General features: G+C 44.1%; 1 protein-coding gene across 3 annotated transcripts in view; it reads left to right on the top strand.

The window, feature by feature from the left end:
• Nucleotides 1-26,902, top strand: part of LOC126194732 (rhophilin-2) — a 484,380-nt gene that overhangs the window by 387,757 nt on the left and 69,721 nt on the right. For all 3 annotated transcript variants that reach the window (XM_049932984.1, XM_049932987.1, XM_049932986.1), the window contains one exon: nt 24,130-24,258. In XM_049932984.1, coding sequence (XP_049788941.1) covers nt 24,130-24,258 — 129 coding nt within the window. The remainder of the gene's footprint in view (nt 1-24,129; nt 24,259-26,902) is intronic.

Genomic DNA, 26,902 nt, shown 5'->3' with positions numbered 1-26,902 from the left:
TACTGTTATAATATACATATCATGAAGCCACACATGGCATTTCTCAGTCTGTGTATGATGGCTAATCTCAGGAACTACAGTAGGGATTTTGATGCGGTTTTCACTAATAGACAAACTGATGTACGGGTAGGAGTCTATATCCAGAATGAATTTTCACTCTTCTGCAGAGTGTGTGCTTATAGCAAAATTCGTCAGCTTAAAATTGTGTGCTGGTCCAGGACTCGAACACAGGATTTTTGCTTTCCATGGGCAGTTGCTCTACCAACTGAGCTATGCGTCCTCTACTTCCACACAGTTTTAATCTGCCAAGAAGTTTCAAGGTATGTGTATTCCTGTACATGCTACAAAAAAGTCGTGAAGCCGTAGATACTTACAGCTACTCGTGCAATAATCACAAATAATGTCGTTCCTGTTGTGATTCTTAGATGTGTGTGTCTGCTAATCTGTATATCCGACGCGTTTGTAACGATAAGACTCAATTGGAAAAAAGAGAAAATAAAGAAGGGCTGCACTGTTCGTCACAGGTTTTAGTTGGCGTGAGTGTAACACAGGAATATTCCACGAACGGCAATGGCACGCGCTACAAGAAATACGTTGTGCATCACAGAGGACCTTACTTACAGAATTGCATGTCAAGAAACGAGTTTTCTTCATTCAACATGTAACTTTTTTTTGTATCGCTTAATGATGACGAAACTAAACTTACAGGTATTCAGGCCCAAGCAGAGTGGTACCGATTATTTTTATTTACTCGGACCATCCGCAAATGGAATGGGAAGTGGGGAAAATTGTAGCGGTGCGCTGTGTTTCCTCCGCCACAGACCGCGTGGTACAGATGTGGATCTAGATCCGTTACTGAAAGAAAATAATTATTTTTTTGGCGTTTGCATTTTAATTGGTAGTTTCGTGTATCATCAGGAGATTGGAATGACTTACTGTAAAACAGATAGTTTGCAAAATCACGGGGTACTTCACGAAGCCGTGTGGAAATCCATTTAGTTTTTTCTTCCTAATTAAGAAAAGTTATTTCTTCCTGTTTGACATAACTGTTTCTGAGTGAGAATAAGTCACTGACTGGTAGCATCGATAATTCCTTAGGCTGTAAACTTATCAACGAGAGTACAACACAATAAAACACATTCAAGATAGTAGCTACTGAGGTAATTGGCCTCACTAGAGGTGTCGAGAATTCCAGCAGTTGCGGGAAAATCTAAATGCTGACAGGTAGTAATGAGTGTGAAATTTTTTGAAAAATGCCGCCGGTTGCCGGGATCCCGCTACGACAGTTGCAGTCGCGAGACGTGCATTTAGCATGGCGCGCGGCTTCTGCGGACCGTACCAGGAAGCGACGCCCGTCACCCCGAGGCCTGACGTGTGTGTGTGTGTGTGTGTGTGTGTGTGTGTGTGTGTGTGTGTGTGTGTGTGTGTGTACACACACTCACTCACCGCTACTCGCATCCTGTCTTCGGGCAGCGGGAACCTGTCGCTAGTTCTGTCCGTTACTCGCCGGCGAAACCCGCGCTGCCTCTAATAAGCGATAACTCGCGTCTCATTAGCGCCGCCTGAGGTGCAGTTTCTCTCGGCGCGCTGACCCGACATTTGGATGTGTGTGTGTTCGCGCGTGTGGAAGCTACTGGTCTTTGCCGTGACTTGCTGAAAGGTGTGACCTAAAGGGCGGGAGCAGATAAGCTGTTTATCGATGGACTGTTATTCGTCAGATCTAATATGTTACGGCGTGTATGGTTCAAATGGCTCTGAGCACTACGGGACTTAACTTCAGGAGGGTAATACGGACCGCCGTGCTGGATCCCAACGGCGTCGTATCACTAGCAGTAGAGATGACAGGCATCTTATCCGCATGAGTGTAACGGATCGTGCAGCCACACCTCGATCCCTGAGTCAACAGATGGGGACGTTTACAAGACAACAACCATCTGCACGAACAGTTCGACGACGTTTGCAGCAGCATGGACTATCAGCTCGGAGACCGTGGCTGCGGTTACCCTTGACGCTGCATCACAGACAGGAGCGCCTGCGATGGTGTAGTCAACGACGAACCTGGGTGCACGAATGGCAAAACGTCATCTTTTCGGATGAATCGAGGTTTTGTTTACAGCATCATGATGGTCGCATCCGTGTTTGGCGACATCGCGGTGAACGCACATTGGAAGCGTGTATTCGTCATCGCTATACTGGCGTATCACCCGGCGTGATGGTATGGGGTGCCATTGGTTACACGTCTCGGTCACCTCTTGTTCGCATTGACGGCACTTTGAACGGTGGACGTTACATTTCAGATGTGTTACGACCCGTGGCTCTACCCTTCATTCGATCCCTGCGATACCCTACATTTCAGCAGGATAATGCACGACGGCATGTTGCAGGTCCTGTACGGGCCTTTATAGATACAGAAAATGTTCGACTGCTGCCCTGGCCAGCACATTCTCCAGATCTGTCACCAATTGAAAACGTCTGGTCAATGGTGGCGGAGCAGCTGGCTCGTCACAATATGCCAGTAACTACTCTTGATGAACTGTGGTATCGTGTTGAAGCTGCATGGGCAGCTGTACCAGAATACGTCATCCAAGTTCTCTTTGACTCAATGCCCAGGCGTATGAAGGCCATTATTACGGCCAGAGGTGGTTGTTCTGAGTAATGATTTCTCAGGGTCTATGCACCCAAACTGCGTGAAAATGTAATCACATATCAGTTCTAGTATAATATATTTGTCCTATAAATATCCTTTTATCATCTGCATTTCTTCTTGGTGTAGCAATTTTAATGGCCAGTAGTGTACTTAAACCTAACTAACGTAAGGACATCACACACATCCATGCCCGAGGCAGGATTCGAACCTGCGACCGTAGCGGTCGCGCGGTTCCAGCTCGTAGCGGCTAGAACCGCTCGGGCACTCCGGCCGGCTACGGCATGTATGTCGTGGCTTTTATTGGGGTTAATGATTTACTTCAGCCTTGCCAGTTATGATTCACATCGCCCTTCACATGGTCGCAGTTTTTTGTCCCGTTTTTGTATGACAGCCAAACAAATTTCGCCGTGTTACTCTCTTTTAAAACGGAGCTTAAGTTACACAAATAACACACTACTAGTGTTTGATACTAATGGTGGGACGGGGACAGTGGTGTAATCTAAATCATTTGCTTATATGTAGGGATGCAGTGAATGTTTTCGGGATACCCAGTGTGTCCTTAAATAAGCCAACAAAATAGTCATTCATAGAAACGAGCACTTCTTTGTTACTAATCTACAGGCTGATTCAGGAGGAAAAGTACATGCTTCGAGGGGTGATAGTATTAGTGATTCTGAACAAGAAAACTTCGTTTGGACATACTCATACGCCCTATTCCGAATGTTTTTGGCGATAGAACACATTAAATACCACTTTTGTACGTTTTTCTTTAATAACTCTAAAACAGCACCCTCCAGTGAAAACTTGCCGCAGTACAAAATTATACTAAATTAAGTTTCCTTCAAAAAAGCTGCTATTCATTTTTTGCTACAATATTGAAAATCTCGCCCGACACATGTGCGCTTTAGCTTAGGCAGTTTTGTCTGTTAATTTGAGGTAGTTTCCCGACTTCGTAGAACGTAAGTGTCCCGCATCAAATTCTTCGTCTCAAATTCCTCTACACCAGGGTTTGCAAAACTGCGTTCTGCAGAACAGTGGTGTTCGGCGGGGAGTGAGTAAGTGCTCCGCGGAAAACTCATAAGATGGCGTTTTCTTTTTTGACTTTCGATGATACTTCCTTCTTTTTAAAATTTTTGTTATGATCTATCCTTTATTATTATTTAAAATTGAAGTAATAACTGAATAAAAAAGTTTCCTCATTTTTTAAGAATAACCTTTGAACTAAATAAGGTGTTCCATTAGAGCAACAAGATGTTTAAAGCCTTTGTATGTCCATCCGTGTAGCAGGAGGTCTCGGCGATGACGGCCGTTTACTATCGTGATAAAAAATAAAAACACCTATTGCCGTTCTTGTGACTTTAATTTATTTTGTCGCTACCAGTTTCAATGCTTCATTCCATCATCTTCAGGCTGTCTTTGATGCGGTACAGGTTTATATGATCCCCACGCATAACCCATCAGTTGCCAGCATTTCTCGATACGCATAAATGTGTCAGCACTCCAACCATCAACAACCAACTGGTTATGCGTGGGGACCATATCAACCTGTACCGCATCAAAGACAGCCTGAAGATGACTCAATGAAGCATTGAAACTGGTAGCGACAAAATAAATTAAAATCATAAGGACTGCTGTAGGTGTTTTTACTTTTTATCAGATGTTCAAAGTGTTCCTCCAGAGGTACAGTTTTGGGTACCCCTGCTCCACACTAATGTGGTACGTTGTAAGCGATGGCAATGTTTGAATAACACAGAGAATAAGCAACAGTGTACATTAAATGTGTTCTACGTAGGAAACCATTCGGAATAGGCCATGCGGCCATATGAAGTTCTTTGTTTAGAATCACTAATACTGTCTACCCTCAAAGCATGTAACTTTCCTCCTGATCCACCCTGAAAATACTGTACTGTACATGTGAAAAATAGTAATGAATATTAATTCGGACTTCGTAAGAATAGATCTGCAGGTACGGCCTGAGGAGAATAATATACTTGAACGACACGACGCGGGAAGTAATTTGTCGTTTTGCCTTCAATAAATGTGGGCACAATTTCCTGATACATCTACCGTAAAATGTAAGATAATCAAATAAAATCAGTCTGGTAGTAGCAAAAGGTTTGTCCAATAACTGCAGACATCACTATTGATGAGTAAAATTATTATTACTCGATAAATCAAATGTCACACAGGAATGACAATACGTACATCCTAATCCATCGAGTGATACAACAGAAAGCCGGCCGGAGTGGCCGAGCGGTTCTAGGCGCTACAGTCTGGAGCTTCGCGACCGCTACGGCCGCAGGTTCGAATCCTGCCTCGGGCATGGATGTGTGTGATGTCCTTAGGTTAGTTAGGTTTAAGTAGTTCTAAGTTCTAGGGTACTGATGACCTCAGGAGTCCCTTAGTGCTCTGAGCCATTTGAACCATTTGATACAACAAAAAGTGAGTAGCCAGTAGAGGAAGTCTCGGCTTCTAAATACATTGTTTGTTTCTAATAATGATGATGATGATGATGATGATGATGATGATGATGATGATAAATCGCTACGATACAGAGGTCACTTATTACGCCTTATGCATAATGTCAGTGAGTTACCATTAACGGTGGTTCTTCAGCAAATGACATTACGTACACAATTCGTGATATGAGTGTTTCTGACAGATCGACGAGTCTTCGTTAAAGCAAAAAAATAATAGTATGAAACGTCTTTTTGTGTGATACGCTTCGACAGATCATTTAGAAACGACGCTATGGTGATAAAGCGAAGAAAAAATGGATTTTTATGAATGGAAGATAGATTCTTCAAAGAATTTGTGGTTGCAGGGTAATCGAAACACTTAGACAGTGGTCTTGATGTACGACCGCAGTACACTAACGGCCAGCAGAATAGCGCCTGGCGTCCATTGCGTATCGGCGCGCAGCGACACTCATCAGATTCCACTCACGGCCCCGGGCGTGGTGCCGAGGCGTGAAGCGAGCCGACACACACACAGTACGCAGTATAGTGCGGGGCGATGTCCGGGCTGACGAGCTCGCACGTGCGTAACGCATCCGCTGCGTCGGCTAGCCACGCGTCTCAGCCCCGTCATCCACTGCACACGTTTCGCGCACCTGTCCCGTGGTCGAGGTCCTACCCTGTGCATACCGCGCTTCCATACTTGTACACCCACACTAACACACATTTTATGAACCTGTGAAGAACCTTTTACCGTTCCTTTATGTACTCTAATCTTATTCTACGGCCCCTTTTTGATGCTTTTCGCTGCGTCTTTTATCACTGTAGCTATTTAATTTCGCTTTCGCCGATAAGCCGTACTTTTTGTGGTTTAACAGTGTTGTTCTTTTTAGAGTTGATTTCCTTCTATGGCCGTATTCTTTATTCCGCCTGTGTTACCTTTCGACTTTCGTCACTATTCTGACGAATTATTACATCCTAACTAGGAATGATGGGGACTTGAAATGCGCTCAACTTCTGTTGTAAATGATTGAAAATAAGTAAATGGACTTCTATATTTAAATTTGCTTTTGTCGGTTACGTATCGTAGGCTGTATAACATTGCGTAATCTTCTCCCTAGATTGTTAGCATTCTAGTTGTTTAATAATTTTTTAGGATTCCCTGTGTGCTGTCCATGATTGTGCTTGGACATGAAACTCTAACGCTGTGAAACCGGCAGTATCATAGAGCAGTAGTCTACGGTTTATTTTACAAGAACTTTTAAAGCAGTTCCTGGATTACAATCTCTGTACTGAACTTAGGAATACAGTTATATTTCTACAAAGTTTTGAAGTGGATACAAGTTATTTTGTTAGTTTCCATGCACGTAAAGTATTTTACGGGATCTTATGTGTAGTTATTAACCACAAAGCTATAGATTTATTGATACTTAATGGCGTGCTTCCAGATGTTCTACCGAGTTGTTGTTTCCATTTTATGCCCAATATTTCAATGAGCGACCCAGCCGTCGCGTTAAAGTGCCGAGAGTTTCGCTGTTACTGGCGCTTGCTGCCTAGGCTGTGAAATACTGCGCCTAAAAAAAAAAAAAAAAAAAAAAAAAAAAAAAAAAAAAAAAAAACACGGCAAAATTCCCCGGAAGCAAGCAATTAGTCATAAACGAGCAGAAAAACTGAGGGTTCATTGAGGCCTCTTTTATTACAATTTCGTATTACGGTTGTCTTAGAATTGGTGGCATACATGTCTGCCTGTACAAATAGGCCGTATTCTTTACAAGGCATACAGTACCCGCATGTAGCGATATTCGACTCACCTCTGCTAGAACCTGACCTAACTTTTCTTGGTGCCTGCTTGGAACCAGCATCGCAGCCTCTTTCCCTTTTAACGATTTCTAACTGCCCAGTCTTAAATTCCCTTTTACGTACGTTGCTCACGCGTTTTATGTTATTACTAGAAAGGCTTTCCTGCTGTCAACCAAGCTGGCGCTATTCAGCGCTGTTTCGGCGTACAGCGTGCTAAACACCTCAGTGCGATCCTTGTAGTTCTGCATCCTGGACGAATACCATGAGAACTATATATTACTAGCGTAATAAACCGTGGTAAACAGCCTTATTCCACCAGAATCCCAACATCTGACAAAATGTGCCGCGCAGTGTTGTGTGCCGTTAGTGATGTTAGTATATCTGCTGTCTCATAATATAAAATATGACTAGACAGGTTGTCCACTGCATGTAGAGAGAGGCTAAGTTTATGTTTGGTTAAATGAAAGACGTAGCAACTAAGCTGGCTGAACATGAACGCAGCTGGAAGTTGCGGAATTACAACTCCACAATTGCTGAGCATGTACTGAGTGAAGGCCACAGCTACTAGTCACAGTACCATATCCTGCACACATGGCAAAGGCCAAAAACTTACTCTGTCGGAAGCCCTGGAAATCAACAAAAGACCTGTCCCTAAGTAGTGAATTCCTGCTTTCCCTCTTCTAAACTTCACATAACCTTGACGGTTTTCCAATACTTCCCACGCTGTCTATTCCATTCTGTCCATCCATTTATCTTGTATTTATCTATTTTATCGGCACCATGGTCTGAGACGCCTTGTGTGTTGTCCTTGGCGTAAGTTAGTTGAAGTTAGATTAAGTGATGTGCAAGTCCAGGAACCGATGACCTCAGCAGTTTGGTCCCATAGGAATTTACCACAAAGTTCCAAAAATCTGTTTTATCCTGATTCCCTGTACACCCCACATATTCTGTTGTTACAGTTTAAATTCTATTATTTATCCTGTTTCTGTATGACTGACATTATGTAATACATTTCCAGCCAGTTCTTCTCTACTGTTATCACGTAATAATGGTATTTTCAGAATTGTTAATTTAATTTAGATTGTTAAAATACACGGTTTTTTCGAATTTAGTGTTACAGGTTTACTAGTTCGTTCAGTTGGTATTCATTTATTGCTTAACTGAAACATTCTTAATTGGATTACCACTGCGCTGGCAAAGACGACATTTACTCTGTGTTTTACCGCACACGTTACGTGTAATATCTTTGTCAATGTTGATAACAGTGTACATACTTTGACGAGGATAGTTAAAGTCTGATGGCAGCTTCTAAGCCGAAAATCGGTTACCAAAATAAATTCATACTGTAGAACATGCACAATATTGCGCTTTTCATAATAGCCTGATGTTTTTCTTATTGATGTACCGGTAGTACCTTATTACTAATTTAGCTTTGAAGTGTGCGCGTTAAGAGTTCGAAGGTTCGTGTAAGACACCACCTTGAGTTGAAATACATCATGAGTGAAAGTAATGCATTTATTTTGGGAAATAGACGGAAAATACATTTTAATATAAATAGTGATCGCGCACTTATATTGGAATGTTTCCGTGAATAAATAAATAAATAAATAACATGAATAAAGCACGGTGGAAAGAACCCATCGCTCCGAGACGTCTGTTGTCAGTTCCACAGGACGAGAATGGATTCTACTGTTGTGCATACACATATAAGACGTGTTTCTGTGAAACACGCAAGGGGCTGTTGCTCCTGGCCAGCGTGTTCGATAACAGACAGCGAACATGTGCATTAGTTTGATGTTACTTGCGGAAAAAAAATTCTAAAAGTGTCATATATTCATCCAGTGGAAATAGGCCCTGTAGCAATGACGTACACAGGGTGGTCAGTAACTACTCCATAGTAAGGCCAGAGTAGGGTAGGGAACGTCGAACGAGGTGAAACTTTCCAAAGCACTCTAGATCGGAGAGGCCACGTTGTGGAGATATGATCATTAAATGACAGGCAGTCAACGTATACGTCAGCGATGAGCGCTCAGAGCTGTGTGAACTTGAACAAATTGGCCACAGCTAACACCTATTGTGAAGAGAACCGCTTATTTTAGGCTTGATGATAACAGAAGTAAGTTCTAAAAGCAGAGTCATGAAATTTCAATTGGCAATGCACAGTAAAACCGATACTGAAATTGAAAACTATTTACCTTTTTCTGAAAGGCTAGTTTTTGTCCAAAATTGTGTGTGTTATTTCGGACATGTCGGCGAATAATCGGGGACTCTACGTCAGTAGTGTGTGGATAATTTGAGAAATTGGGTCTGACGGTAGACGTGTTAGGAAAGTCCGTGCAGTTGCGATGATCACTGTGTCCGAATGGCTTAGTAGCGTGGGCTGTAGTCGAGCTCCGGTTTGGAAGAGTTGGTCCACACACGGCGCAACCTCTCCTTCTGTATGGCAATCCCAGACCGCAGATGCTGCTGCGACAACTGTAACAGTCCTATTCACTGTCATCGATCGTGCGCCGCACAGTCCCTACGTGGTCCCATCAGATTTTCATCTATTCCCAAAGTTTAAAGAACACCTTCAAGAACTTCACTCTGATAGTCACGAAGCGGTGCAAGCAGAGGCTAAGTTGCGGCTCCGTCATAGTCAAACAGTCTACAGTGGCGGTATTAGCAAACTGGTCTCTCGATGCGAGAAATGTGTTCGTCGCCAGGGTGATGGTGTTGAAAAATAAATACGTAGAGATTAAAAATAAAGGAGTAAAATGTTAATAACGTTTGCTTGATTTAAGAAGCTGTAAGTGTTTTCACATAGAAAACTGGGATTCATTAGTTTTCAGCGCGTCCTCGTAATACTCAGCCTATTGTGTTCAGCCGTTTATGTAAAGTTACACCTGGTAATGAGTAGATTACGACAGTACTTTAAATTTTTACTCTCGGCCAGTAAGTACATGAATAATTGAAAATAAAAGTTTTGTTGCCCCTGGAAGCTGTTAGACAGGCATCCTACAGCTACAGAAGGGTTACTGTTTAGTAATACAGACGAACCCTGCAGAAGAGAGATTCCTCATATCGCTTGCAGTCGACTAGAATTGCCCTCAGCTCGTGCCGCTGTCGCAGAAATCGCCGTCCGCGGGCGGTGGCCATTTGACAGTGCGCGGTGCTGGCGGACAGTGACCGCTGGCCACCCACGCCCTGGGCAGTGGGCACGGCCCTTGAACCCGGTGCGTGTCTGGCGCCGAGGCAGGCGTGCACATGCAACGCACACGCACACGCAAGCGCGCTGGCGCGGCGCGTATTCGCACGCCCACAGGACGCGGGGTACGAATTCCACTTGCTGCCGAAACTCGCAGAAATTTTAAATGTCGTGTTCTTCGGGCAGGTTGAGCTGTCAGGTTTACCTGTGCGTTATCGAGTTACTCTAAGCTAATCAGGACGACTACAGCTAATTCACATTCCACAGTTTAACTTAAAGCATCATTTACCTACATTAACGTGGAAGATAACATGGATTCTAAAAACACAGTAATTTGTTCAGTTTTTATTTATTTACTAGCCCTCTACCAGCGGTCTTACCAATGTATGCGAATGGGCTAACTCCCGTTCCACATGTATACATCCAAAACTTACTCCTCCACTACGGACATATCACACCAGTCGTATAAGATAACGTAGGTTTAACCTGTTAATAACCTTTTTCACCTCCACAGTACTTTTTACCAGGCACTGGGTATTACATGTACCAAATTTGGTTAAAGTCCATCCTGTGGTTCAGGAGGAGATATGGAAACAGTCTGAAAAGCTTGGAAGTGTGTTATAGGGTAGGTTGTGCTGAGAAATGATCAAAATAATTGTTAATTCGATATTTTGCGCCGTTTCCGAATTATTTAAAGTTGAAGTTAGCCTATTATGTCGTTATACCAGCAAATTTAATTGGCCCACTAATATATATATATATATATATATATATATATATATATATATATATATATATATATGAAATTGTACATGGGACGGGTAGTAACAGCCGGCCGGTGTGGCCGAGCGGTTCTAGGCGCTTCAGTCTGGAACCGTGCGACCTCTACGGTCGCAGGATCGAATCCTGCCTCGGGCATGGACGTGGTAACGTCCTTAGGTTAGTTAGGTTTAAGCATTTCTAAGTTCTAGGGGACTGATGACCTCAGATGTTAAGTCCCATTGTGCTCAGAGCCATTTGAACCGTAGTGACGATCGAATTCGATTCAAAGGCTTAGCAGTCTCGCGCGGTATCACCTACGCTGTGTGAACAACTGACAATTGTATCTGGCGGACCGCTGGAATTTGTATCCCGCCCCGTGATCACGCCACATCGGGCGTTAAGCAGGAGGTGTGAAAAAGCTTCGGATCAAGTTAAAATTCCGTTGAATGGTTTTGAACGGCCGCTACTGGTTCACGCTGTATACCAGAGCAAACATTACTGTCACAGTACACTCCAAAGCGGTCAGACCACAGTAGAATTCCAACCCCACGATGTCCTTCGAATAGGGTTAAATCGCCCACGGAGTAGTAACAGTGTTGAAAGTTGTCAATAACGTCGCTCCGATGCTCATGCCACTGCGAACTGTGATTTTTCGACCCGCGAATTGTGTGGGAGTCGACACCCCAACGGAAGGGATGGTTTCCTTCAGGCCGTTTATGCCATCTCCTGAGGGTTTTTTCGTGTCGACTCTGAGCGGCGGTCTGTCTGAAATGGTTCCCTCGGCCACCCATAAGAAAAAAGCGTGATTTCATCGCTGGGCGTCACGGCTCTGCCCCGATCACAGAGGGGTGAAAAGAAGGGATGAAGTGGGGGGGGGGGGGGGCGGAGCGCGATCGTGGTGACCTTCTGCACGTGTGACACATCCACAGTACCATACGGTAGAATTGCGGTAAAATTTGGTGCCAATGTGTCATCGTTAATGCGCCTTACAATTCTGGTGAACTTCCGAGCTGCTATTTTTTCTTTTTTTTCGCGTATATGGACATCTTGCTTTTTTGTAGGGTCCCCAAGCCCGAGGGTGACGTTGCAGGGCGGTTCGATTTTGCAGCGAGACAGGAGGAGGCTGTAGGCAACTTCGACCCAAATATCAAATTAACACGTCGCCATGGGAGACAAATGGTTCAAATGGCTCTGAGCACTATGCGACTTAACTTCTAAGGTCATCAGTCGCCCAGAACTTAGAACTAATTAAACCTAACTAACCTAAGGACATCACACACATCCATGCCCGAGTCAGGATTCGAACCTGCTACCGTAGCGGTCGGTCGGCTCCAAACTGTAGCGCCTAGAACCGCACGGCCACTCAGGCCGGCAATGGGAGACAGTTATGGGGTTTTGAAAAAGTGATCCTTCAGTTGTGTTGCGAAGTTTAATTCGATGCGACAGTGCGGATCGGAGCAGAGTAGATGTTTGAGTTACAGCTGAAGACAGCACAACCTGTCAGTGGAGGCTCTAGTAAGAACTGTGCAAACTGTTAGCAGACTTCCCTTTACCAGTGGGGATGACACTGAGGTGAGGTGACAAAAGTCGTGGGACAGCGATATGCGGTAGTATCACGTACACGAGGTATAGAAGAGGAGTGCATTGGCGGAGCTGTCATTTGTACTTGGGTGATTCATGTGAAAAGGTTTCCGACGTGGTTACGGCTGCACGACCAGAATTAAAGCACTTAGAACGCGGAATCGAGGCTGGAGCCAGACGTATGGGGCATTCCATTTTTGAAATATTTAGGTAATTTAATATTCGGAGATCTACAGTGTCAAAATTGTGGCGAGAATTCCAAATTTCAGCCACTACCTCTCACCACGGAAATGCAGTAGCGGACAGCCTTCATTTAACAACAGAGAGCAGCTGCGTTTGCATAGTCAGTGCTAACAGACAAGCAACACTGCGTGAAATAACCGCAGAAATCAATGTGGGACGTACGATGATCGTATCCGTTAGGACAGTGCGGCGTAAAATGGCGTCCATGGGCTATGACACCAGGCGGCCGACGGGAGTGTCTCTTGCTGACAGTATGACATCACCTGCAGCGTCTTTCCTGACCTCGAGACCACATTGGCTGGAAAACCATGTCCCGGTGAAATGAGTTCCTATTTCAGTTGGTAAGAGGTGATGGTAGGGTTAGTGTGTGTCGCAGACTCCAGTCGTCAACAGGGCACTTGGCAATCTTTTGGTATCTCTGTAATGGTGTAGATTGTGTTGATGTGGAATGAACTGGGTCCTATCGTCGAACTGAACCCATCATTGACTGGAAATTGCTATGTTCGGCTATTTCCAGACAGTGATGGAGTTATTATGGATGACAGTGCGCCATGTCACCTGGGCACACTTGTTGGCGATTGGTTTGAAGAACATACTGACAATTCGAGCGAATGATTTGGCCATCCAGATCGCCTGACATGAATCCCGTTGAAAATTTATGGGACATAAAGAAGAGGTCAGTTCGTGCACAAAATCGTGCGCCGGCAAAAGTTCGGCAATTACGGGCTGCTACAGAGGCAGCATGGCTCATTGTTTCTTCAGGGGACTACCAACGACATGACGAGTCCATGACACTACACTGGGCGAAAGGAGATCCGGCAAAGTATCAACATCATTTGTCACCTCAGAGAATAATAGCAACAGTATGCATCAAATTGCCACTGATTACCTGACAACCCATCGTGCAACACACGTGTTACGAGGGTCACTCTAAAAGAAATGTACACTATTTTTTTTTAAATCATTCTAAATGTTTGAAAGTTTTACAGTGTGTAGATACATCCTTTAGGAACAATACTTTCATTTCTCCACATAATTTCCATCCCTCTCAACGGCCTTACGCCATCTTGGAACCAGCGCCTGTATACCCGCACGGTAAAATTCTGTCCAACCTGTCGGAGCCACTGTTTGGCAGCGTGCACAAGGGAGTCATCTTCGAACCTTGTTCCACGAAGAGAGTCTTTCAGTTTCCCAAAGAGATGATAGTCACATGGAGCCAGGTCAGGACTGTAAGGCGGGTGTTTCACTGTTGTCCATTCGAGTTTTGTGATCGCTTCCATGGTTTTTTTTGACTGACAGGTGGCCGTGCATTGTCGTGCAACAGCAAAACATCCTGCTTTTGCCGATGTGGTCGAACACGACTCAGTCGAGCTTGAAGTTTCTTCAGTGTCGTCACATATGCATCAGAATTTATGGTGCTTCCACTTGGCATGATGGCCACAAGCAAGAGTCCTTCGGAATCGAAAAACACCGTAGCCATAACTTTTCCAGCAGAAGGTGTGGTTTTGAATTTTTTTTTTTTTTCTTGGGTGAATTTGCATGACGCCACTCCATTGATTGCCTCTTCGTCTCTGGTGAAAAATGATGGCGCCATGTTTCACCACCTGTCACAATTCTTCCAAGAAATTCATCTCCACTATTCTCGTACTGTTCCAAAAGTTCGCTGCATGCCGTTTTTCTTGTTTCTTTGTGAGCAACTATCAACACCCTGGGAACCCACCTGGCACAAACCTTTTCTAATGCCAACACTTTCAGTATTCTGCACACAGTTCCTTCCCCTATCTCAACGTAGCGTGACAATTCGTTCACTGTGATGCGTCTGTCAGCAGTCACCAATTCGTTAAATCTCTGCACATTGTCTGGAGTGTGTGCAGTACGAGGCCTGCCGCTGCAAGGACAATCCTCAATATTGCCCTGCCCGCTTTCATCACGTAACCTGCTTGCCCACCGACTAACTGTACTGCGATCGACAGCAGCATCTCCACACACCTTTTTGAACCTCTTGTGAATGTTTCCCACTGTCTCGTTTTCACAGCACAGGAATTCTATGACAGCACGTTGCTTCTGACGAACGTCAAGTGTAGTAGCCATCTTGAAGACACGCTATGACGGCGCCACTCACGGGAACAGGTTGAACTAAGTTTGAAAAGAAGCGGGAAGGATGTATCTACACACTGTAAAACTTTGACACATGCAGAATGAAAACTGTATTTTTACAGAAATAGTGTGCATTTCTTTTGGAGTGACCCTCGTACATTGGTAGTGAAAGGGTTAAAGACCTTTGTCCTTTCGACTTCGGACAGTATCGCATAATGTATGACGAATATTCGTCATTTTCTAAATCACTTTCTCGTAACGCCGCTCCCCTGCGAAGCCATCTTCTGCGTTGCGATCTTAGGGATGCTCGGTAACCGCCAGGGAGCCGGCAGCGCCTGCGGTGAACCGCAGTCGAGGGCGAGCGCTGAGCGTGACAGATGAGACCTGATTACTCGAAGCGGCGGGCAAAGGGAGCAGCGCGAGTCGCGGCGGCAGCAGTTGCAGTTGCAGTCGCCGTCGCCCCGCCGCCGGAGTCTAAATCAATTGGCGGCCCGCTCTGATGTTACGCGCCGGCTCGTCCGCGCGCCGTGTCGTCCCACTCGCGGCGGCTGCTATCCGGTTCATCGCCGGCGCTCGCATCCGATTTCATTCCCTCCTGTGCGCACACGTGTCCTGAGTTCAATGTAAAGTGATTTCCTCCGAGGAACGAGACGCCTGTTCAGCACTATTTTTGTAAAAGTGTTCGCCTTTCCGGTTTTTTCAAAAGACCAGTCAGGGGCAGTCACTTCATCACTTCGAAAAAATGAAGTCACATTGTTGTGATTCTTTGCAGCTACATGTCTGCAGTTAGATTAGTACTTGTTCCATAGATCATGAATACGACACTTCGTAACGATGTGGAACGTGTCAGGTTAATAAAAGACGTCTATACAAGATATTACATCACACAGAATTTTACATGATGCCTAATATTTTTAAATTTTTTTGTGGTGGGGAGGGATTACCCACTTACTATATCCAAAAATTCATCTAATGAGTAGGAGTAGTTGCCATTCAGAAATTCTTTTAATTACCTTTTAAATGTTATATGGCTATGTCTGCTATTAGGAAGTGACCAAAGACTTTTGTGGCAGCATAATTTACACCCTTCCGAGCCAAAGTTAGATTTAACCTTGAGTAGTGAAGATCATCCTTTCTCCTAGTGTTGTAGCCATGTACACTGCTATTACTTTTGAACACGTTCGGATTGTTAATAACAAATTTCGTAAGTGAATATATATTTATTGTGAGGCTACAGTGAAGATCCCTAGCTCTTTAAATAAGTGTTCCCAGGATGATCTTGAATGCGCTCCAGCAATTATTCTGATTACACGCTTTTGTGCAATGAACACTCTTTTACTCAATGAGGAGTTACCCCAGAATATGATGCCATAAGAAACCAGAGAATGAAAATTAGCGTGGTAAGCTAATTTACTGAGATATATGTCGTCATACATGTTGAAACCCACGCGCCAAAGTACCGAAGCACGCAGGACACATCTCATTCATAAAGTGGTGTGTTGTGCAGTTATTCGTTTTCTGCGTTTTGTGGTGTCGTCCAAAGATAGCGATGCCACACGAAAGTCGGCAACGCAGCTAGATATCCAGCCAGCCATTGGCGATGTCTCGAACGGCGGTTGGGAGAGGCTTGAGAAGACGACCCCCCCCCCCTCTCTCTCTCTCTCTCTCTCTCTCTCTCTCTCTCTCTCTCGGCACAGAGAGACCTTCGCACGGAGATAAATATACAGCCATGCACGGAAGTCCTCAACTGCAGTTCATGACGACACCTGAAGCGACCAACCTCATCGAGTAGGACTAACGTGTTATTCAATTCTCAGATGAACATGTCTTTTTGTAAATTTTGAACATTGTACTTAGTTTCTTAACTAGTGCATCAAGTGATGCTTTACTAGTCAATGACAGTTACAAATTATCACGCACTCCTATGCCAAAAACGAGCGAAGTGGCGCAGTGGTTAGCATACTGGACTCGCATTCGAGAGCACAAGGGTTCAAACCCGGCTCCGGGCATTCCGATTTAGGTTTCCCATGGTTTTTCAAAATCGCTTGAGGCAAATGCCGGGATGGTTCCTTTGAAAGGGCACGGCCGATTTCCTTCCCTATTCCGATGGGACCGATGACTTCGCTGTTTGGTCCCTTCCCCCAAATCAACCAATCTGTGGGAAAGGATTGTGTCAAGTAAGTCTTTTAATCGTTTATGTTACAAAGTTAACTAATATTTCATACGTAGTAGTTCAAATGAGCCATATCCCAGAGCAGTCAAAGTATCTACAGTTATGGCCGGATGATAGTTTCGTGCGGTCATAACACGTTTGAAGCGGAGCAACGCTGCAACAATTTCTGTCGAGTTATTTCTTTTTAATTCCTTAAAGGCTTCTGTACCTCAGACACACAGCCATCCTCAGAATGACTTTTTGCGTTTTAATGTGTAACGGCCTTACCCGTTAAAAAAAATACTCCTTACATTCATTCCATGTGAAATAAAGTCAGTGATACAGCGAAATTCAAATACGCACGTTCATTAGAATGAAATGTGGGTCGAAAACACAATTATACCTATTCACTTACCACATTATAATGTAAAAAATTCGAACAGTCGCTTTTCCTATATTCTTATTTTCTTTCTGTTTTAAAGTCGTATGAGAGTTTTCACACGTCTGTTTCCTCTGTCGCTAAAATATAAAGGGCAGTGAAATGCAAACGATGGAGATGGGGAAAAGGTCTATAATTTCAAAATTGTCTGTTTAACAGTATTGGAAACTGCAGCGATCGCAATGAACTAGTAGTAAAATATTACGTACAACAGTCGTGATCACATAAAACGGCTTTTGTTCGTAAGTTTTGACCGGTTGCGGCGCGATATGGGTCATCTTTGGACGTGTGAAGACACTGGTACCAACAGTTCCTGCTCCGTCTCCATATGTCATCATTGCAGTACGGTACGAAAATAATGCACATCGGGTCGAAACCAGTCTCCACTTCTGACTAAAAGAGTTTTTGTACGATAAAGATGGTTCCATATAATATTTTATCAAAAGTAATCGCATCAACTATTAATATATCCATCCTACGGTGACACAAGACGATCAATTCCTTCGTGGAAAGACGCTTTCGGTTGCCTACGGAACTGTGATCGTGCCCAGGCGCGCATCTCTTCGTCCGAAGCAAATCTACGGTCACGAATATGTCTCCAGCGGTCCAAAAGTACGGGAATCACGTTGGGAGAGATCCTGAATGTAAGGAGAAATCTAAGAGCTGCCTAGCGAAACTTCTGCAGTCTAGTCGAAACACGTGTGCGTGCATTATTCTGCAAACCCCGTGCTCACCGACTTTGGGGAACACGGTGCCACAATTAACGCACAGTGATACGTGGGCACTTCGCAATAATAGAAGCATGCCATCGAGCCCGAATGTTGACGAACGGCACCATTCTGTTTCAGGATAATACCCTATCACATGTTACCAAGATTTTTGAGTACGGTGCAGAATTTTCGCCGGTAAGCCCTAACACATCCTCCACGCAATTTAGATCTCTCCTGATGCTATTTCTATGTTTTCAGAGCCCAGAAGAAAGACATTCGTTGCCATCGATTTGCTTCAGACGACGAGGTGTACGCCTGGGTACAACTATGGTTGTGTAGGCAACCGCTAATATTTTTCCGTGATGGTATTGACAGCATTATCTCACGGTGAGAAATGTAACAGTTACGCCTAATCCTTTCGAAATAATAAAGCTTACTTACGTATTTTCCATCTGTCTCGTTTACATTTGAATTCTCCTTATACCAGAGGGTCCGCCCCCGGTAGCTGAGAGGACAGCGCGACAGAATGTCAATCCTAAGGGCCCGGGATCGATTCCCGGCTGGGTCGGAGATTTTCTCCGCTCTGGGACTGGGTGTTCTGTTATCCTCCTCATCGTCATTTCATCCCCATCGACGTGCAAGTCGCCGAAGTGGCGTCAAATCGAAAGATTTGCACACGGCGAACCGTCTACCCAACGGGAGGTCCTAGTCACGACAGAAAAATTACCAGACGACATCAGACTTCACATTAGTATCGTAGTTTCTTCACGTCTATCACAGCCGAAGAAAATACGCTTAACATCTTTCTCATTGCCACTTTCATGGTAAGATGTGACCATATTGAATGTGTGCAGATACAGCCAGAATCTCTTGTGACCGAATCGAAGTAGTGCCGCCGGCCGGTGTGGCCGTGCGGTTCTAAGCGCTTCAGTTTGGAACCGCGTGACCGCTACGGTCGCTGGTTCGAATCCTGCCTCGGGCATGGATGTGTGTGATGTCCTTAGGTTAGTTAGGTTTAAGTAGTTCTAAGTTCTAGGGGACTGATGACCTCAGTAGTTAAGTCCCATAGTGCTCAGAGCCATTTGAACCTTTTTTTTTTTTTTTTTTTTTTTTTTTTTTTTTTTAAGTAGTGCCATTGTCACTATAAAGTTTGTTTGCTGTATCTGCAATTTTAGTACAAAGGACAGGTTAGGTACCACAGCGGCATAGCATGTCCCGTTAATTTCGTAAGATCGATAGATGCTTTGGTTCCATCGGGGCCTGAGTCTGGTCCATGCGATACAGATCGTGAGGTGGCAGTTCCCCATATTTCACTGAACCAGTCTACACACCTTCCCGGGCAAGAGTATCTGCTTGCTCTTTCCCTTTATTCTGTTGCACGCCTTCACCCAAAACATGATGGTCGTCTTAATTTTTCGTGTTGTTGGCATCGTACCGTTTTCACAGCATTACTGCCGAGTTGGTGAAACTGAGCACCAATAGACCATCCTCTGGCGCAGATGCTTCCAGTGTGGTCCGACAAGCCTAAATGACAAAGTAACCAGTCACAGACCATTTTTCTGCGAGGAACCGGGAATGGCGAGAGAAGTGTTGGCCCCATTGCTCGAAGACCGGCGTATCACAGTCTAAACGTTAGGGGAAAAGGAGAAAATTAGTCGGGGATAATTTTTCAAAATCCTGCCGGACATCATAAGAGATCTCTGCACCAGTTGAGTTCTGCCGCTGCTCACGCCCATTCAAAAAGTCTGCCAAATCGAAGCAGTTGCGGACACGTTGCGGCTGCATCACGCCAGTCCTGATGACTTACTTAACCACCTAATCACGATGGACAACTGCTGGACAGGTCACTAGGACCCAGAACAAAGCAAGCAACCGGAACATGTGCATTCAACAAATCACCACCGCCGAAAATGGCGGAAGTTCAGCCACAGCACTGGCCAACAATGAAAATGTTTGGGGCTCAAAATAGCTGATTCTTACTTATTTCCACCTCCTAAAATAATAACCATAAAAATGACAGATTACCTCTTGTTTCGGCGATAAAGAAACAAGTCATTTTTAGAGGCTACATTTTCTGTTTGAGGGAAATTTTATTTTTGAAGTTGGCACACCTTTTTCATCTGACAACACACAATGTTCTTCAGCTGTTTGTTTATAAATGTATATTTTTTGCTGTGAGTGTAAGTTTAATATCGTTTCTGTTGTAATTAGTGCAGAGTTTCTGATATTTAGAGTCTTCTAAGGTGTAATCTTTATTAAAATGCCACGAAAATGATTAAATTCAATGATTAGCTTTTGTTGCGTTTCTGGTGAAGTAAAATTTTTCATCACAGAAACGTAATCTGACAAGTCTTGTGAAGAGTGGCTATTGGTGTTACTTAGGTATGAAGTAGGTGACCAGGATAAGTAATTCCTCATATATGTTGCGACTCTTATGCTTTTGTCCTACGAGAATGACTGAGCAAAAAAGAAAAGTGTGTATAGTTTTTGCTGTAGCTATGGTTTGGCGAGAGCCTACAAGCCATATAGATGACTATTTCTGCTTGACTTCACCTATAAAAGCAGGATTATCAATGAAAGAAATAACAACTGATTTCTCGAATCTTCCATCTGCTATTCGACCTATTCCACATTGACACTTTACCAGTTTTCACTCCACCTCCAAACTTTGAGGTGGAAATAGGAGATGAAGGCAGTGTGGAAGAAGGACCCAAGTAGATTTACACATTACTTGACCTTGATTTTGAGAAAAATGTAATACAGAACGCCGACTGAGTCAGTCGGCATTCATCGATCTTACTGTAGACCTTGGTATGTCAAAGGAGGAAGCAGAACTTTAAGGGTTAAGATTACAGCAATGGAACTTCCCCATCATGCCAGGGTCTCACATTACAGACAACGTCAGAAGAATCTGCTTCCTTATTTTGCTTCCTTGTTAATGGCTTGATGAAACTTTTGAAATTAAACCAAGATTCCATGGAGTGGAGGTTATTCAGACTCCTCCGAGTGAAGTTTGTAAGCTGTACTACTTCACAATGGCGATCGTATTCCTTCTATTCCTGTCGGTCATGCAGTTCATGGGAAGAAGACTTAGGCAAATATGAAAGCCCTCCTCGACTCAATCAAATATGGTGAACACAAACGGAAAATATGTGGCGATCTAAAACTCGTGGCTCTTCTCTTAGGAATGCAACTGTGCTGCACTAACTACTTACGCATTTTATGTATCTGGGACAGTAGAGATATGTGATTTTCTATTCAAACATACTGTACCGCAAGAAATCTTGACCCTAGCAAGGAAAATGTCATTCTGAGCCTCTCGTGGACCCAAAAGATGTTATTCTTTCACCGCCGCACATAAAGCTGGAGTTAATGGAAAAATTTTGTCAAAGCCATGAACCAAGGACAATCCTTAGGAGGCAAATTTCGTACATTAAGTAATGCAAAGATTAAGGAAGGTATTTTTGTTTGGTCATAAATTTCCAGCTTGTAAATGATACTGTGTTTTGGTAGTGTTTCCAGGGAGAAAGAAAAGGAAACTTGGGAAGCCTGCAAGGAAGTTATTCATTGATTTTTTGGTAACAAGAGAGACCATAACTGTTCTAAATTAGCGGCAATACTCCTGCAAGAATGCCATCAAGACATGTCCCTTAACGTCCATATTCTCCACTCCCACGTAGACTTTTTCCCTTTTTGTTGTGGAGCTGTCAGTGATGAACACGAGGAAGCGTTCCATCAGGAAATTGCTAGAGTGGAACAGAGATATCAAGGCCAATGGAAGGAAGCAATGCGTGTAGATTGCTGCTGGTATCTCTATAAGGATGCCCCGGAACTCACTTTTGAGGAAAGTTCATGAAACCGGCAGAAGGTTCTATTCAACCCCAACCACATGCCAGGGGTTTTTCCATCAATTTAGAACTCTTGGAATGTAACGCTCATTGTTGTTGACATATTTAATTAAAATGTACCGTTTCTCTTAATCCGCTAAAGTAAAATATTTCCATATATTATGAATCACAAGAACTAGAGCTAAGAAAATTTCTACGTTGTCCTATTCTCTCCCTTTTCTTTTTTTCTTTCAATCCAAAATTAGTGAGATTTGACTCTTGAAATTAAGAAAACGTTCATTTTTTTGCCAGTGTCATCAGACAAGGTGATGAATAATGTTTATTGTAAATGGCATTGTGTGGTGGTAAGATTATGCTTTTAAAGGGAGCAAGCAGCTCAAGGCGCACAGGACAGGGTGCTACTGTGGAGTCTAAAATTCTGCATCCCACTGTATTCTTTGACGTTGCACCAAGTGGCTCCTAACGATATCGTCTTTCCGTTGTGTTTTAATTGTAGTGAAGGAGGAGGAAGTGAAAGAATTGTTTTAAAAGTGTTATCGCTTCTGTAGCAGTAAGGAGTCTGAAAGCGCCAGTCGCGACAGAGTTGTTACTCTGTACCATTATCTGCAGTCTTGTTGGTGTGGGGAAGGGTTCTTGCGACTGGACTTCGTGTCCTGATACGCCGGCCAAACGAGCTCCAGTTTGAGCGCGCCGCCTTTGGTATCTACAAGAAGCATTTCTCACCACGCTCCGTGCAGAGAATTACGAGGGCCAGAGGGCGGGCCGTGTCGTTGCAATTAGAAGCCTTGTAAGCCGTCGGCGAGCCGGACTGCGTCGATAGAGGCGTCGTCGTATATCTGCCAGTGTAGTTCGCCAGGCGACAAGCAGTTTTTACGGAAGTTCATGTGTCTGTTGTCTTCGTGCTTCACGTCACAAGTGTCCTAGATCATACTTTCGCCGCCACGAATGCTGTTTTATTCCTAAGATTCGTTATCAGTAGAAACATTCTAAGAGTTCGTGAAATTTAGCCATCAGTCTGATCCTAAGGCTTCCCTCCATTGGCCTCTCTGTACGACGCAGGAATTTGCCAAATCAGGCGTTATAACAAAATTGTAGTCCTTCCCGTCCGCCTGCTTAGCTGGGTGGTAAAGTGCTCGCCTCCCATGCAAGCGGGCCCGGGTTCGATTCCCGGTCGGGTTGGAGGTTTTTTCCGCTCGGAGACTGGGTATTATGTTGTCCTCATCATTTCATCCTGATCACCTGCGTGCAAGTCGCGCAATGTGGCGTCGACTGAAATAAGACTTGCACTTGGCGACCCAACTTCCCTGGATGGGGCCTCCCGACCAACGATGACATATGCCCAGTTCCATTTTTTTGTAGTCCTCCCCTTCTCCACCTCTCCCCTCTTCCTGAGCTCTCCTCTCTTCTCCTCTTTCCTTCCTGTCCTCCCCTTCCTTATATCCTCCCCTTCTTCCATTTACTCCTTTATTCTCCTCCTCCTTTCCTCCACTTCCTTTCCTCCACTTCCTTTCCTCCACTTCCTTTCCTCCACTTCCTTTCCTCCACTTCCTTTCCTCCCTCTCATCTCCCCTCCCTTCTCCATCACCTCGTCTCTCCTTCGTCTCTGCCTCTCTGGTGTCCAAGATATATATGTTGAATATCTCGCTGGTATTAAATCCTATTGTCGTCGAAAGTATACAAGAACTTCGATACTATGACGACTCACAAAGTTACATGCCGTGAAAAAAAAAAAATTGTGGATTGAATTCGTATCGTGCTAGTTACACCAGTACCTTCAAAATAAAACTATAATCATACATACCTTAAGAGCTGTGGGCTCTTTTTCAGTAGAAGAGATGTTTCACTGTTGCAAAGATGAAAAAATGCTCATCCTCTCGAGGTATGCCATGTGTACTGGACTTCTTCACCAGATCGGCCCTATCGTATCCTTCAGTACCAAATAATCCTCCTGGGATACACTGTATAGCTTTCGCAAGGATATTCTGAAGTCGATTTTTGGTTTACTTATAGTATTCTAGTATTTTTGTGTCTGTTTCGTCTGTTGTAACAGTAATTATTTATCTTCACGGTCAAGTTTTATCATGATTTGTATTTTTATTAGCTCGTTTGCTTTAGTAAAGAAAGCAAAGTGGTAAAATGAGATTAAATATTGTATATGACTCATATATCCGTACAGATGAATGAAACAGTTACTGTTTCTTTTACAGGGCCACAACGAACCGCAAGCTCAGGGAGACGGTAGCCCTCGAACTGAGCTTCGTCAACTCGAATCTACAGCTGCTCAAGGAGCAACTGGCGGAACTCAACAGCTCTGTGGAGATCTACCAGAATGACAGGTAAATGCTTGTACATGATTTTTCCCATATGTTGGTAGAACGACAATCTTGAGATGGGTCCCTAATTTCGTTTCCTTGGCCTTCAGTTCGATATCTTCTAAATTTCCACGAAAGAATGGAACATTTTTGTTGAGTCTTCATGGTTGGTAAGCTTGATTATTCCAAGGATCGTATAAAGCATTACAACAATGTACAGCTTACAGTTGATTGTTGACAGCCGTCTGAAATGATGTGTATCTATTGCAATTTGAAGAATACAGTTTTCGTGCTGTTATTAAACATTTTCATTTGAACAGTTGGACTGCCGCCCAAATCAAAACATAATTACATAAAGTTCACGCTGATTCCGTTCAAAAATGGTTCAAATAGCTCTAAGCACTATGGGACCTAACATCTGAAGTCAGCAGTCGCCTAGACGTAGAACTACTTAAACCTAATCAACCTAAGGACATCACACACATCCATGCCCGAGGCAGGATTAGAACCTGCGACCATAGCAGCCGCGCACATCGTGACTGAAGCGCCTAGAACCTTTCGACCACAGCGTCCGGCGCTGATACTGTACCATCACTGAAGATGGTCACTGAAGATGGTCACTGAAGATGGTCACTGAAGATGGTCACTGAAGATGGTCACTGAAGATGGTCGATGAAGATGGTCGATGAAGATGGTCGATGAAGATGGTCGATGAAGATGGTCGATGAAGATGGTCGATGAAGATGGTCGATGAAGATGGTCGATGAAGATGGTCGATGAAGATGGTCGATGAAGATGGTCGATGAAGATGGTCGATGAAGATGGTCGATGAAGATGGTCGATGAAGATGGTCGATGAAGATGGTCGATGAAGATGGTCGATGAAGATGGTCGATGAAGATGGTCGATGAAGATGGTCGATGAAGATGGTCGATGAAGATGGTCGATGAAGATGGTCGATGAAGATGGTCGATGAAGATGGTCGATGAAGATGGTCGATGAAGATGGTCGATGAAGATGGTCGATGAAGATGGTCGATGAAGATGGTCGATGAAGATGGTCGATGAAGATGGTCGATGAAGATGGTCGATGAAGATGGTCGATGAAGATGGTCGATGAAGATGGTCGATGAAGATGGTCGATGAAGATGGTCGATGAAGATGGTCGATGAAGATGGTCGATGAAGATGGTCGATGAAGATGGTCGATGAAGATGGTCGATGAAGATGGTCGATGAAGATGGTCGATGAAGATGGTCGATGAAGATGGTCGATGAAGATGGTCGATGAAGATGGTCGATGAAGATGGTCGATGAAGATGGTCGATGAAGATGGTCGATGAAGATGGTCGATGAAGATGGTCGATGAAGATGGTCGATGAAGATGGTCGATGAAGATGGTCGATGAAGATGGTCGATGAAGATGGTCGATGAAGATGGTCGATGAAGATGGTCGATGAAGATGGTCGATGAAGATGGTCGATGAAGATGGTCGATGAAGATGGTCGATGAAGATGGTCGATGAAGATGGTCGATGAAGATGGTCGATGAAGATGGTCGATGAAGATGGTCGATGAAGATGGTCGATGAAGATGGAGATGGTCACTGAAGATCATGCTTGTAAACATGGTCGCACAAGCACCGTAAACAAAGCACACTCCGGTCGTCCAATTGAGGTCGCCACAAAGGAAACCACTGCCAAGATCCATGATATGGTAATGGAGCAGAGCCGCATAAAAATTCGTGAGATTGCTTAGACTTTAGGCATCTCATCTGAGCGAGTGCATACCATCGTGCGCAGAGAATTGACTGCGAAGAAACTGTGTCGAGATGGGTGCTGCGATTGCGCAGTCGACCGAAAGCGCATTCGGCATAACATTTCAAAACACTATCTGGCAATGTTCAGTCGCAATCCGCAAGACTTTTTGCACCAATTTGTGACTGTTGATGAAATCTGGCACCATCAGTTCATACCAGAATCAAAACGGCCGTCAAAGCAATGGACAAAGGCTGGTGAAAGTGCATGGAAGAAGGGAAAGACCATTTTGTCAGTGGATCGTTTGCAACCTGAGTTGGCTACAAAAAGACCAAAGCTGACACGCTAAAAAGCCCCGTTTCACTAGGATGACGAGCGTCCCACACATCAGCGATAACAATAGAGAGCGAACATGAATTGGGCTTAGAGTTTATCACCACCGTGTTCATTAGACGTAGCCCCAAGTGACTTCTCCTGACTTGAAACTTCAGCGTGCTGAGAAGAAATTTTCATCAAATGAGGAAGAGATAGTTGCGGTTAACGAGTATTTTGCAGTCTGAGAGAAACTATTTTTCCAGTAGGATGAAAAAGCTGGAGGATTGCTGGACTAAATGCATATCACTCGAAGAAAACAGTCGAGAAGTAAGGTGAACTGTTTGTTTTGTAAACTTTATCTTGCATTTTTACCAGCCTTATCAAACCACCCTCGTATTGCCGGATAAACTGTAGAGAGAGTTGAGCGGTAAGTTTAATTATTGGCCGCTAGCTTCCTGATGTTCTTATTAGTTGCGTGGACAGATGCAATTCCTCCAGCGATCACGAAAGCCGTGCATCATATTCATTTCAGTATATGATAAGGCCTGAATTGGGGGATGATTAGACCGAAAGGGCCGTGCCCTTTATGGTAAAAGGTAAT

This window comes from Schistocerca nitens, chromosome 7 (assembly GCF_023898315.1).
Source record: "Schistocerca nitens isolate TAMUIC-IGC-003100 chromosome 7, iqSchNite1.1, whole genome shotgun sequence".
Classification (NCBI taxonomy): domain Eukaryota; kingdom Metazoa; phylum Arthropoda; class Insecta; order Orthoptera; family Acrididae; genus Schistocerca; species Schistocerca nitens.
This window is presented reverse-complemented; position numbering and strand designations above follow the sequence as displayed.